At 46.1% G+C, this 12,638-nt stretch overlaps 7 protein-coding genes across 7 annotated transcripts; 5 read left to right on the top strand and 2 right to left on the bottom strand.

The window, feature by feature from the left end:
* Positions 1–1,513: 1,513 nt before the first annotated feature.
* GLAREA_12725 (uncharacterized protein) lies at positions 1,514–2,410 on the top strand (the record flags this gene model as incomplete). Its single annotated transcript, XM_008083506.1, has 1 exon — positions 1,514–2,410. One exon carries the CDS (start codon positions 1,514–1,516, stop codon positions 2,408–2,410), a length of 897 nt encoding a protein of 298 aa, XP_008081697.1.
* Positions 2,411–2,497: 87 nt separating this feature from the next.
* On the bottom strand, positions 2,498–3,863 carry GLAREA_12726 (Tetrapyrrole methylase; the record flags this gene model as incomplete). The annotated part of the gene is made up of 4 exons (XM_008083507.1): positions 2,498–2,774; positions 2,901–3,443; positions 3,493–3,617; positions 3,729–3,863. 4 exons carry the CDS (start codon positions 3,861–3,863, stop codon positions 2,498–2,500), a joined length of 1,080 nt encoding a protein of 359 aa, XP_008081698.1.
* A 257-nt stretch (positions 3,864–4,120) lies between these two features.
* On the top strand, positions 4,121–4,828 carry GLAREA_12727 (C2H2 and C2HC zinc finger; the record flags this gene model as incomplete). The annotated part of the gene is made up of 1 exon (XM_008083508.1): positions 4,121–4,828. One exon carries the CDS (start codon positions 4,121–4,123, stop codon positions 4,826–4,828), a length of 708 nt encoding a protein of 235 aa, XP_008081699.1.
* Positions 4,829–6,748: 1,920 nt separating this feature from the next.
* On the top strand, positions 6,749–8,233 carry GLAREA_12728 (uncharacterized protein; the record flags this gene model as incomplete). The annotated part of the gene is made up of 5 exons (XM_008083509.1): positions 6,749–6,892; positions 6,940–7,150; positions 7,201–7,267; positions 7,330–7,565; positions 8,070–8,233. The coding sequence occupies 5 exons, from the start codon at positions 6,749–6,751 to the stop codon at positions 8,231–8,233; spliced, it is 822 nt and encodes a 273-aa protein (XP_008081700.1).
* A 332-nt stretch (positions 8,234–8,565) lies between these two features.
* GLAREA_12729 (uncharacterized protein) lies at positions 8,566–9,447 on the bottom strand (the record flags this gene model as incomplete). The annotated part of the gene is made up of 2 exons (XM_008083510.1): positions 8,566–9,199; positions 9,434–9,447. 2 exons carry the CDS (start codon positions 9,445–9,447, stop codon positions 8,566–8,568), a joined length of 648 nt encoding a protein of 215 aa, XP_008081701.1.
* Positions 9,448–9,833: 386 nt separating this feature from the next.
* GLAREA_12730 (PLP-dependent transferase) lies at positions 9,834–11,180 on the top strand (the record flags this gene model as incomplete). Its single annotated transcript, XM_008083511.1, has 2 exons — positions 9,834–9,919; positions 9,974–11,180. 2 exons carry the CDS (start codon positions 9,834–9,836, stop codon positions 11,178–11,180), a joined length of 1,293 nt encoding a protein of 430 aa, XP_008081702.1.
* A 747-nt stretch (positions 11,181–11,927) lies between these two features.
* GLAREA_12731 (uncharacterized protein) lies at positions 11,928–12,560 on the top strand (the record flags this gene model as incomplete). The annotated part of the gene is made up of 1 exon (XM_008083512.1): positions 11,928–12,560. The coding sequence occupies one exon, from the start codon at positions 11,928–11,930 to the stop codon at positions 12,558–12,560; it is 633 nt and encodes a 210-aa protein (XP_008081703.1).
* Positions 12,561–12,638: the final 78 nt, after the last annotated feature.

Below are 12,638 nucleotides of genomic sequence, written 5' to 3' on the forward strand. Positions count from 1 at the left end.
GAATATCATTTGCCTCAAACTTCGCGACGTACGACATAAACGTCCTAAGAAACAGACCTGGCGAACAGCTCACCATATACTTCCACATTTTGAGCCACAAAAAGCAACAACAACTACAGCTTATCAACTCAATGAGGCAGCGAATGAAAAGACACATGAGCCGTAGAACGATTGCTTTCTGGCTTGGGTCGATGAGAACAGCTGAATACATTGGACAACAACTTGCGCCATCTCTGTGTAACACTTCTGGTTTCGATGGTGAATGCCACCTAAACTAGTAATTTGAGCAGTATGCAACCACTCGGCTGGAAACCACAAAGAAAGCGGCCAATCAGGACTCTGGTCATCATGATAGCTATATCGAATATCCCGCGTCTGTCTCACAGTGAAAGCACACAAGCAAGCCTCCAACCTTGTGCTAAACACCCGTGGACACCATTTGAGGTTAAGCGAGAATCGGATTTGGAGAAGAACATTTGCTTTTCGAGAGCTGGAGCCTCCTCCAAAATCCGTTTTCTCATGTCGCAAAGATTGCAAAGATCTTCATTGATGTTCATTGAAAAATTGTTTCCGAGATTGCGGTCGTAATCCTCCTTCAGCTCAGGCCTCTTCGTGATATAGAGTCCCTGGCAATATCTTAGTGGAGAACTCAAGATTCGATAAACATGAAGAAACAAATGGACAATTGGTACAAAGCGATTGTACGAATTGTCAGCAAGACGTTGGTCGTAAGGGAAAGTTTCTTTCGGAGATGCTTCAACAATGAAGTTGGCGCGCTTGCTGCTTTCCACCTTTTAAGGTTGATGCCGAACTTTTCACTGCACTTTACGTTTGACGGTTGAAATAGAGTTCAAGGTTAAGAACAATAAGAGCAGCGATGATCCTCGTCAAGGTTGACATAGCGCTTTGTTTGTCGGGCCCATTCGGCGTCCCAGGCGCCGGTACACAGCTGTAGCTTCCCCGCTGGAACGTTGGAAGTTGGAAGTCGCAGGGTTTAAGAGCCCCGTATCGGCAGCTATCTTAGCCATAGGTCAAAGCTGTTCCTGCTGATCACAATGACCTGTCAGAAAAAGAATAACACAAGGGATATGTTCTTCAGTTCCATTACTTCCATTGATTTTCCTTTGCTTCCTCCTCTTTTCCTTCAACTGCTTTCACAGAGCAAATCGCATCAGAAGGGAGGTCATTGGATACATGCCGTTGCATGATCCCTAGGAAGTCGCAGCAACTCTGTACGACCTTCCAAATCAATCCTCGAGTCCTACATTCATGAGAACGGTAATTCCATAGAAGCGCAGTTGTCAGGCCTCGTCACCAAGGAAGTCTGCACCAACCTCAGCCTTCCTGTCAGCTCAATCAGCCTATATACGATACCAAGCCGCTCCCGTGCAGAATTACCAGCGATCGAAAGAACATCTGCAACATCATATATACAGCGCGCCCCTCCATTACCCCAGATTTCAGTTTCTGAAACTTACGCGGATACCTACATATCTTCGGCAAGCTGATCACAATGCCAACATATCTGGTCCACGGCTTTCGTTGGGACCGAATCCAGATTCGCGTACACGTAATTCGACACGATGTCGAAGATGCCGCTACAGAATGGATTATGGGGCCATCGACCTCTGTCGCCCTCCTAAATTCCTTCTACACACTCTTCGACTTCCTCCCTCCTTCATCACCGCCTCTAGTAACACGGCCGGTCTCTCAATCTCCCGCGCGCTCCGTCGAATCGGAAACCGCGAAATCTCCAAATAGACTCTCGAAGAAGAACACGAAATCAAGGCAGAGCATGAAAGCAGGCTTGTCTCTCAAGAAGGGAAAACCAGCAGACATAAACACCACAGCAGCGAAGGATGGTCCCAATGGAAGGCAGAACACTCCACCATCTCGCTCTTACGGCACAAGCCCTACTTCGAGTAGCGCAAATACCACAACACCTGCGGCAGAAGCGCCATTCAATAGCTGGTCGGTTGTGAAAATACTTGAACAGTACGATCCGGAGGATCTGACAAGCGCGTCTCAACCATACGCGTACCTCAGCGATTACATCCTCCCCGTCACGCTTGGGATTTCGATCGCGGAAGAGATCAATAAATATGAGGCAGTGCAAAGAGCAGAGGAGATTGCGATAGCGGATCCAGCAGAGGGCGTTAGTGAAAGGGAAACTCGAAGGAGGAGCAGAAGATTGGGCTGGTTCGAAAAGTTGAGAGATGAAGTAGGCAAGGGGGCTGAGATTGGGTGGTTCGTGGTTGTTTGTGGAGATGAGGAAAGAGATTTCGGAAACTTGGAAGAGAGTGCAAGTGAAGATGGAGAAGTACCAACGGAAACAGTGAAGAGTCCTAGGAGTGCTGGGCTAAGAGGATTCTTTGGAAGGAGAGAGAAGAAAGTTGTGACTGCGGAATGAGGAGCTAACAACGAAATGTCGTGAGGAAATTCTGGTATCGGCCATCAAGAGCTGACCATGGCGCCGATTGGGATGGTCATGCGCACCTTATCCCATAACTCTACCGCCATCAGTGGCGGGCGTCCGACGGAGTTTGGTGAGCCAAAGATCAAGCAAGGCACTAAACGTCAAGCGCCAGCGAGAATTCGGTGTTCGTTTTGGTAAACAAATGAATCCGATACCCGGATATGTGTTGGTGATGCACATAACTATGAAGACAGCAACATTGGTACCTCGCTTCGCGAACGCGATGCTGGAATGGAGAATCCAAAGAAGTGGTAATATGGCGGTAGAGAGCATGGTCGCGTAGGCACCAGCAGAACATCTATATCAATAAGTAGTCTATCAATTTTAGCCTGCTTCAACATGTCATTTTCAAGTACGCCCCTCATAATCTCGCTTCCATATCCTATCCCACTTCTCTTTGTCAACTGCGAACTCTCTCACATACTCACTCTCCAACTCATGGGTCCTTCTTCCCAGTAGCACCAAACTGTGCAAGGGACCACCAAGCACATCATCTGCATCACACAGCTCCTTCAACGTCCCACTCACGAACTTTTCAGTCCTCCCACCTACTCTCGCAGCTCCAACAGCCAGACTCTCGGGCCCATAAACTCCCGCCCCTTCTCCCTCCGCAGATTTAATCTCCTCCACCTCCAACATTTGTTGCGCGCACTGTCCAACAGTCATATACCTCGGTGGTTCATAAATCATTCTCCCTCTCGCCATGTTCTCTAAACTCTGCTCTTTCACTTTGATATCAAGTAAGACTAAGGTATGTAATCCGATATCCCGGTTCTCGCGTATGCGATCGTGGAAGGAAGCGGGTTTCCAGGTCTCGGTAAAGAATACCATGGATACTGTTTGTCCGAAGTTGTAGAGTTGGAGACCTGTTGAGCCTATTGCGGACATGATTGAGGCGTTGGGGATGGTTTGGATGGGGATTTGGAGGGTGCGAGCGCGGAGGACTAAGTCGGTGTGGGTTGTTGCTCTAGATTTAGGTTAGATTGAGTGGAATAGGTACATGGGGGTGCAAGTACCCAAAAGGATCGCCCACTACAAGAAATGCAACATCGACATTCTGGGCGTCGTGTAGGATGTCGTCGCTGGAGGACTCCACCATTTCTCTATCTGCGAGGATCACTTCGCGGCCATAGTATTTTTCCTAGGTCTGGGGTATCAGTATTAGCCTCTAAAATCGAAAACGCCAGTATCTCAAGATAGAAATAAACAATTATAGAAAACTTCATCGGGATTAGCAGCACTAAAAACTTACTAAAATTTCCTTCTCGACAAGCAAAATACTCGTGTAGGCTTCTAGATATACTCTTGAGGCCTTCTTTACTATTTCGAGACCTTTGACGGTAATGTCTGTCTCGTCTGACAGACCAAGGCCTACTAGGTAGAGCATTCTTGCGATTCTGGTTGGTTGGTTGTGTTGTTTTGAAAGGTCTGGAGTATGGGGAAATAAATTGACCCCTCGGCGGGGAAGAATAATTCTGCCATACACCGCCTTCGAGGCCCGCTTTAATTTGACAGCTCCTCATAGCTTTCAATGGATGTCTTCAACTTCTTGAACAATTCGTTTCCACACAACACCCTCCAAATCACTGCATATTTGAGAGCGGTTCAGACTTGTTAGGGTATACCACCGAGATCAGTATCAAAATGTCCGGCCACAAAGGCGCCTACGAAACCAACGCCACCGACACCGATTTCCGCAAAAAGTACGACCGCGCCGAATACGCTCAGAAAGCTGCAGAGCGCGAAGCGAAAGAGAAGGAAGAAGGCAAAGCGCGGTATGAGGCTAAGCTTGCGGGAAAGAAATACTACAAACCCCTCGAGGGAAATGAAAGTCTCACAACCGCGCGCGCAAGTCGGTTAGACGTCAGTCAGAATGTAGGCAAAGTAATGCTGATGCCCGCCGGGGCAGCGACGGGAAAGAGAGGGAGAGGCGCGGGTTTTTGGTGTGAGGCGTGTGATCTTACTTTCAAGGATAATTTACAGTGGGTGGAACATGAGAATAGCATGCAGCATTTGAGGAATATTGGACAGACGGGGGAGGTTAAGAGGGCGGGGGTTGATGATGTGAGGGCTAGGATCGAAGCGCTGTGGGAGGCGATGGAGGAGGAGAAGAGACAGGATAAGAAGACGCTTGGGGAGAGGTTGGAGGTTAGGGCGGTGGAGGAGGAGAAGCAGAGGGAGGAACGGAGGAGAAAGAGGAGGGAATTGGTGGAAAGGAAGAAGGCGGGCAAGATTAAGGTTGAGGAGGATGTTAAGGCTTATGGGGACGATGTTAGGGTTGAGGGAGAACATGATGTTGATGATATGGCTGCCTTGATGGGGTTTGGGGGTTTTGGAGGTTCGAAGAAATGATCTGTTTGAGACATGGGATTCTGAATTTAGCGTGGCGTTTGGGGGTTTGGCATTTACCGGAAATTGAGAAGAGGGGGTTCGCGAAAAGTGCCTGAAATCGAGCTACTCGTTGGCGTCAATGTCACAACTATTTTGGCAGTAAAACTGTGCATTCTTTCCATGATAAAGTTCTTGAATTCTGGATATGGAGCTTGAGGTTTACATTATGCACGCGATCACTGGTCGACAAACAACCAACCGTTACCTCAATAAATTTTCTTCGCGATACAATGACTACACGAAGTGCGACTCGCTAGCGCTACAGTCTCCCAATTGCCTCGTTTCCTTGCTGATTGGTGATTCATGAGGAAATGCATAGAGAGCTACCTCGGTACTGTGCCAGCGTATCGCAAGTTATCCAACAATATTGCCAGCTAACTATTGCGGCCGACGGGAGATGCCTGATGTTGTGGTTTCAAGCAGGGTCAAGGTAGACGGAGAGGTGAGGTACATGTATGGAATTCAAGCTGAAGCTAGAAAGAAGAGACGAAGGAAAGAAGTGACGGAAGCTTCGCTAGGCTCTGGATCGTGGGGTGATAAGCGAGTGCGAGCCTGCATTGGATCTTCAGAAGAACTACGGACATCAGGGTTCTGTTACGAAAGAGCAAGTCGGAAACGACTTACGAGAATTCATGGATCTTCGACCAAGACTTTGAATTGCCCAAGCGAAGGGTATGGAGATCCAAATCTCAATCGTATAACTTCTCAGATTACTCTTAACGGCAATTCTTGAAGCTGGAGTCAAATCTCCCTATAGTGGTGAATATATTGCGCAGGCTTTTATAAACACTGCTCGAATCACATTCACGGGGATTATGGGAGATAGGCAGCATGATATTCCTACCGTGGTCAGGATTTGGCAATGGGTTAGCAGGTAAGGGTCTCATAAATGATCACTTGTCCCACGTTTACGTGGGTCAACACAGCAGCTCGTCTAATTTGTGATGGACTGTTCCCAACAAAACCGAAACAAAGAGCCGTAGCTTGAATCAATTTTTGGGACTTGTTTAAGGTATGGGTTTGAATTATCAGACTAATAGCTACTGCTGTTCTGAACAACGGTACAGTTTAGCTCGAGCTATTGCAGATACCTCTCCTGGCTCTAGAGTCGGTAAAACTAGATGCCATTACCATATTTCATCCTAGAGACACCCCAGTTCTTGTCTAAATGCAAGTAATACCGGAGTTACGGTGCTAAAATCCGGTGTCGCCTTACAAAACTTAAGTGTTGCATAGTAGAGACAATCCTTGCGAATATACGTACTTCGGCGGCCGCCAGAATGTAACCCAAGCATAGGCTTTCTCAGCCCTAGCATAACGGCACAGCTGGGTTGCTAAAACATTTGCACTTATCAGATATTGTGCCGAGGATCTATAGACTTGGCAACTAGTGCGTTCGCACATCAGACGTTATACGTCTAGGATTGTCAAGAACCGTGTGTAGCTAAAAAACGAAGTTCTAGACTATGCAATATACGCCGCGGAGTTAGTGAACGCAGCACAAACTAGAAACTCAATGTGCTTACAAGGAGTCATCCGGAGTCACAACAAACGGATGGCAAAGGAAGCGTTTTTCTGCACTGAAGCTATATTCGGATTCTAACAGTTGCAGAACAACGCCACAGCGGGCGAAATTGCTCGTTGGGAAAGCTCTGCCTATAATGCTGATTGTTGACTTATGTGTCAGTCGAAATTTTCCCTCGGTAACTCGTCAATCCAATCATTCCTCTTCACTAGTTGACTTCCTAGAATCCATAACACAATAGTTGGATCTATTGGGTCGAAAAAATGCCCTTGCTTTCCAGATAACATGGCTTTACGAGCGGGTCGGCTGCCTCAAACAGCCGTTTTCGTGACATCCTCAAATACCATCAGTTAAGCATGGTTCTACCCATGAACATCGAGCGAGTTGGCGGTAAAAGCCAAATGGCTATGGGAAATGGTCATTTTGTACCGAAGAAGAGCTCTACGCCTCTCCTCAACGGCATCAAAATGAAATCCCGAGATTCCGCATATACCATTCTTGTATACCAAGCCAGGTATAAATACCCACCGTATCCGCTGCTTTGTAGACTCACTTCATCCTCAAAGCTCGTCCTCAACTCTATCTTTCACTTCCACTTTACTATCCAAAACAACATTATTCTTTCAAAATGCAGATTCCAGCCATCCTCGCCATCTTGCTCGCAGCAGGTGCATCCGCCAGAGATTTTACCTTATACGAGGAGCAGAACTTTGGTGGAGGGTATCATCGTGAGCAACGTTGGAATGATAAGGCTTGCTGTATGTATACATTTTGAAAGTAACTTTAAGTCCTCTCATAAAAAAATTAGGGAACATGAATGGCGCAGGAGATTCCGCAAGTTCCGTGGGAGGTGAAGGATGTACCACCTTTTACCGGTTTGTGCTACCCTATTGGACCACTTTATCTTTGAAGATACAAACTAATTCCCATGAACTAGAGAGCGAGATTGCCAGGGCGAGAACTGGGTGAACTACGGCGATGCTCCTACCATACCAGGCTTCTTGGATAACCACATCTGGTCCTTCCGCAACCAATGTGATTGCCCAAACCCATTCGACCCTTGCCAATTTGCTGGAGACGATGGAGCCTGCACCTTTGGGTACTCTGCATGTTTGCAAAAGGTAGGCTGTGGAGGTAGGAGCGGGGAGTTTGATTGTGGTGGCCTTGCTGTTGGTGAGTTTTCTGTCATTCATGAATTGTTCCCGTACATATTTAACTCCGTGGTTCTAGGTTGCCTGATCTGCAACTAAACCTGCCCATTGGAAGCGCTGCTATAAGTGGTATCTTGATCTGAGATGCGTCATGAAGTCTTTATGTGACTTGGGATGAGTATTTGGATGCTACAAGTTCTTTGAGGTTTGAGTTGGAGCTCACGTAGTGGTCATTCGTTCAGGTTGGATAGGCCCGAAATACAATAGCTTCGAGAAATTCTGAAAGTACAATGGATCATTTGTTTGCCCAATGTTCATCTCTGCTTGCATGGGGGAAGCTATTGAATGCGAATCAGTACATTCCTTTCGCACACCTGGTTTGTAAGTTTTCTTATTGTAGAGTATGTTCATCATCCATATCTGTAAGTGCGTATTATACGGGCTAGTAAATGACTACCGATTGATACCGTATAAAAGTGATCTTGAAGAAGATCAGACGTAAAGAAGCTAAAAGACAGTGGAATAGACTTTTGTGACTGCAATATCTTTAAAATGGGCGGTGGTAGATTTATGACTATGCCTGCAATTCGATTTTATGAGTTGGCATTATGGATGAGTAAGGGACTTTCATCGGCGGGGATTTATTTTAATTCTCATCAACTCGAATTTGGGTTGAAAACAGGACCATAAATGAAATACGTGGTACTGATTGTCGTCATTATAATTTGTCAATACAAAACATTATAGAAGACACAGAAGAGCCATATTATGAAAGTAAATAGACTACCCAGATACACCCTAAAAGACGACATAGTAAAGCACTAGATTATAATACCGGTTTCTTGTCTAGAGCCGATTTGTTTGCAGTAGCCTCGAATGACTCCATGGCATGACACGTTGGCCTCTCCTAGTAAAAATGATCAGAAAACCAGTGCTGAAACAGGAGTCTGGGGTATCTTACTTTCTGTGCAACTCCAGCTGATCTGCTGAAACAAGAGGACTAAGAAATCGTGACACCCCTCTTACCATGTAACGAATCGGTGGGGAACCCAAATCGACGTCGTAGGTTTCTCAAACACATCAGCAAAGGGGACTACTGGCGCAGCAGGAGTATGCTCAGGTCTGATGTTGTAGAACAAATTCTCCAGCATGATCATCGCATCGTCGATACCTAGGCACTTCATTCGTCTCAACAACATCACGGATTCGGAAGGTCCGAATTGAATGATGGATCTGATCGCGCTCTGCACTTCGGGGTCTCCTAAGACAAGTACGTCTCTGTCAGGGTTGCAATACATCCTGAAGGCGAAGAATGAGTTGTTGAAGAGAAGTATGTAGCTCTCGAGAGCAGTTTGCCGCGCCTCTTGTTTTACGTGAAGAATGTATGGGAATTTGTACTTTGTCTGGCTTCGTCTTCGGCCTAGAGCAAGGGGGATGACATATTGGCCCTTAGGTAGAGCGTATTTCCAGATTTTTAGGCGGAGCTCTGTTGGCAGGTTGCTGAATTTGGGAAACCGTGCTTCCGAAGTAGTGGCTTTGGGAGCAGCTCGAACGGCGTTCTGATTGCTTTCCCAGGAGAAACGAGGTGGGGAGAGATGAGGCAGAATTGCTGAAGATTGCTCCACTGTAATCTTTGATGAAATGTTTCTTTTATTTCTGCTTGCCGGAAAGTAAGCAGAGGTTTAGATCAATTTTTGTGAACTGTCAGTGAAGATTTTCGAATCTTTCGGTCATATAAACGTACCTTGTTCGAAATGTTCTATGTTCTGTCCACTACTTGACCGTACCTCGAGAGCCGACTGATGCGCTTTTTATCTGGGAGTTATACCCCGGAATATCCAAAAGGTGCACCGTTTCTCCAAGACTTTGAACTTTTTAGAACGGCTTTACTCCTCGGTACGCATGCAAAACACATACCGAATATTTCTGCCTGTGTTTCTACCAAAATAAACTACTCTCAGCTGATATTATCGACAATGTTCTTCGCACAAATTGAGTAAAAATATTTTGCAGATGACAAGAAAGGGAAAAACTGGTTTTGGCCATTTTGGTAGAAAGTAGGATAATATATTTCCGCCTTGAACGCTAAAGTTAGTCTACCAAAAACAGTCTCTGCTTGAGTTCTTACGACACCATTGAGCGATGTTGAAGCTATCGTGAGCTAAGGAGATCATGCAGGTTTGCCAAGGCCATGGGTCATTGGCCTAGCCCACTGTAGTAAGTGGAGCCAATTTGGAGAACATTGCCCCTCCAAAATAATGTTTTGATTCCGAGTCATCATCACTCAAACATGGCTTCAGGTAAATCCCCTTTTGATTTGCAGACATGTGCGCGGCCGAATATATTGAAGTTGCAGCCGTATAGATGTGCAAGAGAGTAGGATATCTCAATTCCAGATTTCGTGGAAGTTTATTGACTTCTTATCGCCAGTGACTACAAAGACGATGGTACCAATATCCTATTAGATGCCAACGAAAATGCTTTCGGTCCCTCTCTACCACTCAATGGCTCTGCTGTACCCTCGAGCGGCTCCGAAGTACCATCTATAGACTTCCTTGGTCTTCATCGCTATCCGGATCCTCATCAGCACCCGCTGAAAGACCTTCTTTGCCGGCTCCGAAATACACATGTACACACTCCAAAAGATTTAACTCCCGAGAATTTGTTCGTAGGTGTGGGAAGCGACGAGGCAATCGATGCCCTGATCCGCTGTTTCTGTGTGCCTGGACAAGACAAGATCCTAGTTTGTCCGCCCACTTATGGAATGTATTCGGTGTCGGCGCAAGTCAACGATGTTGATCTTGTCAAGATACCATTGTTGCCGGCCCCAGATTTTGCTCTAGATGTCGAATCAATTTCTTCCACTCTTTCTTCACCCGACGCCAAACATATTAAACTTATCTATATTTGTTCTCCCGGTAACCCTACTGGATCGCTGATCAGAAAGCAAGATTTACAAGCAGTGCTGGAACACCCAACGTGGAACGGAGTGGTCGTTATGGATGAGGCATATATTGATTTCGCGCCTGAAGGATCATCAGTTGCAGAGTGGGTTTCGGAATGGCCTAATCTGGTGGTTATGCAGACTCTGTCCAAGGCCTTTGGCCTCGCCGGTATCCGTCTCGGAGCAGCTTTTACATCACCGCCCATTGCATCCCTGTTAAACAACATGAAAGCGCCCTATAACATCCCAAATCCAACTAGTGAAATCGCCATCTCAGCTTTGAAAGAGAGTGGCTTAGAAGTCATGAGAGACCACAGAGCGGCAATACTTGAGCAGAGGGATAGACTTTTGAACGAGTTACCAAAGGTTAACGGCGTGGGAAGGTTTCGAGGAGGCACAGAAAGCAATTTCTTGCTTGTAGAAATGTTGGATAGCCAAGGCAAGCCTGATAATGTGACAGCCTTGAGTGTATATGAGAAGCTTGCAGAGAATAGAGGAGTTGTGGTAAGATTTAGAGGGAAAGAACATGGATGTTTAGGCTGTTTGCGTATAACGGTTGGGACCGATAAGGAGGTTACGAGATTTTTAAAGGAGATAGAAAATGTTCTTACGCAAGTTCATAGCGAAGGTGCCGCGACCAACGGAGAGACGGAGGAAAAGAAAGAGAACGAAGCGAACGGAGTGATATCGTAGCCAAAGCGAATATGATTGTCTATAGAGCTTCATTATGTGATATTCAGGTATTTTTGGTAAGGTGCATTTCAACTATAATATCTCACGTCTAATTCGTTCCTTTATCGAGAAAACAAGCTTTTCACCATGCCATTGTAGCTGAAAAAGAGGAAGGTTTCCTGGTTGACCCTCCAAGATTTCGCGGACTTTGGTACGTTTGCTGATACCGGGTACGTGCAGCACCCCATCGAGACCGATTTCGATTTGGAGTCTTCTATATTTAACCAAGTTGACGCGACTCTGTGTTCCAAACACTCTCTCCCATACTCAAGACATTTGGGTCGCCTTAAGAAAAGAGTCCTGTTTCCAAATCGTAAATTCATGGGTAGACGCTAATAGAGTACCTGACTTGATAGACGAGCGTATCACCCCGTCTGTTTGAATGTAAACAAACTGGAAATTTGTGAGTTCATTTTTTATAACCTAACCAAACGATTATTGTGCTGACCACTTGCCAGAAGTTCGATATGAGATCGAGTCAGTACACCATCCATCCGACTTCATCAGACCCGTCAAAGCCGTTCAAACGAAGCAAAGTTGTTGTGGGGGAAGGAACGACCGGGACCTAGCTTCTTTTGTTCGACGGAATCGTGACTGCTTTTCCTGTTTTCGCGACATCAACGGAACCAACAACAGTTTTCAAACCGTTCTCATGGAAGTCACCTCCCCCCTCCTAACCAAGCAAGGTTCCTCGGGGTGTATATCGAAATGTCTCTCCCAGATCGTACGAAATATGGCGAAACAATCAGCTCTCCCGCCAAATTGACTGACCGTCAGCTATTCACCATGCCGTTGAGGGAGTTCTCCAAGAGTATCAGCTTGACCACATCTTTTTCGACGACTGCAGATGTGTATCTTCGCTGGCTTGAAGTCCATCGCGTACGCCGATCCGAATTCACAGAACACTGGGAAAATACGATTATTCACTGGGTTCAATCACTTCGTGCTCGTGGGTTCAAAGAAGGAGATCTTATCAACGAGATCCGAATTTGGAAAGAGAGATCTGGGCCTTTGATCGAAGTATACGGCCGGCAACCACCAGGATCCAGAGATGTAGAGAAAGCATATGATAGGCCACTGAACAAAAACCAACTACCGCACGCGAATTCGATGGAGGGCGACCCTCGAAGGCGTGAGAATCCTCGAGATCTCTTCGAATTACCTTACGACGATGATACAGAAGAGCTCCAACGTGTTAGAAACGAAAGTCGACTGGAAAAATCGTACGAGATATACAAGTCATCGTCAAAAAAGAAGACGATGGAAAATTTCGCCGGGCCCCCGCCACCATCATATGTTTGCAATCGTTGCGGAAAGAAAGGCATGTTTCATTTCACATAATACTAGTACAGCGACGTTAGTGCATTGCTCTAACATTACAATGACAATCCTGACCTATAAATATGACTGACACGTTTT

The sequence above is a fragment of the Glarea lozoyensis genome, assembly GCF_000409485.1.
Source record: "Glarea lozoyensis ATCC 20868 chromosome Unknown GLAREA19, whole genome shotgun sequence".
NCBI lineage: Eukaryota > Fungi > Ascomycota > Leotiomycetes > Helotiales > Helotiaceae > Glarea > Glarea lozoyensis.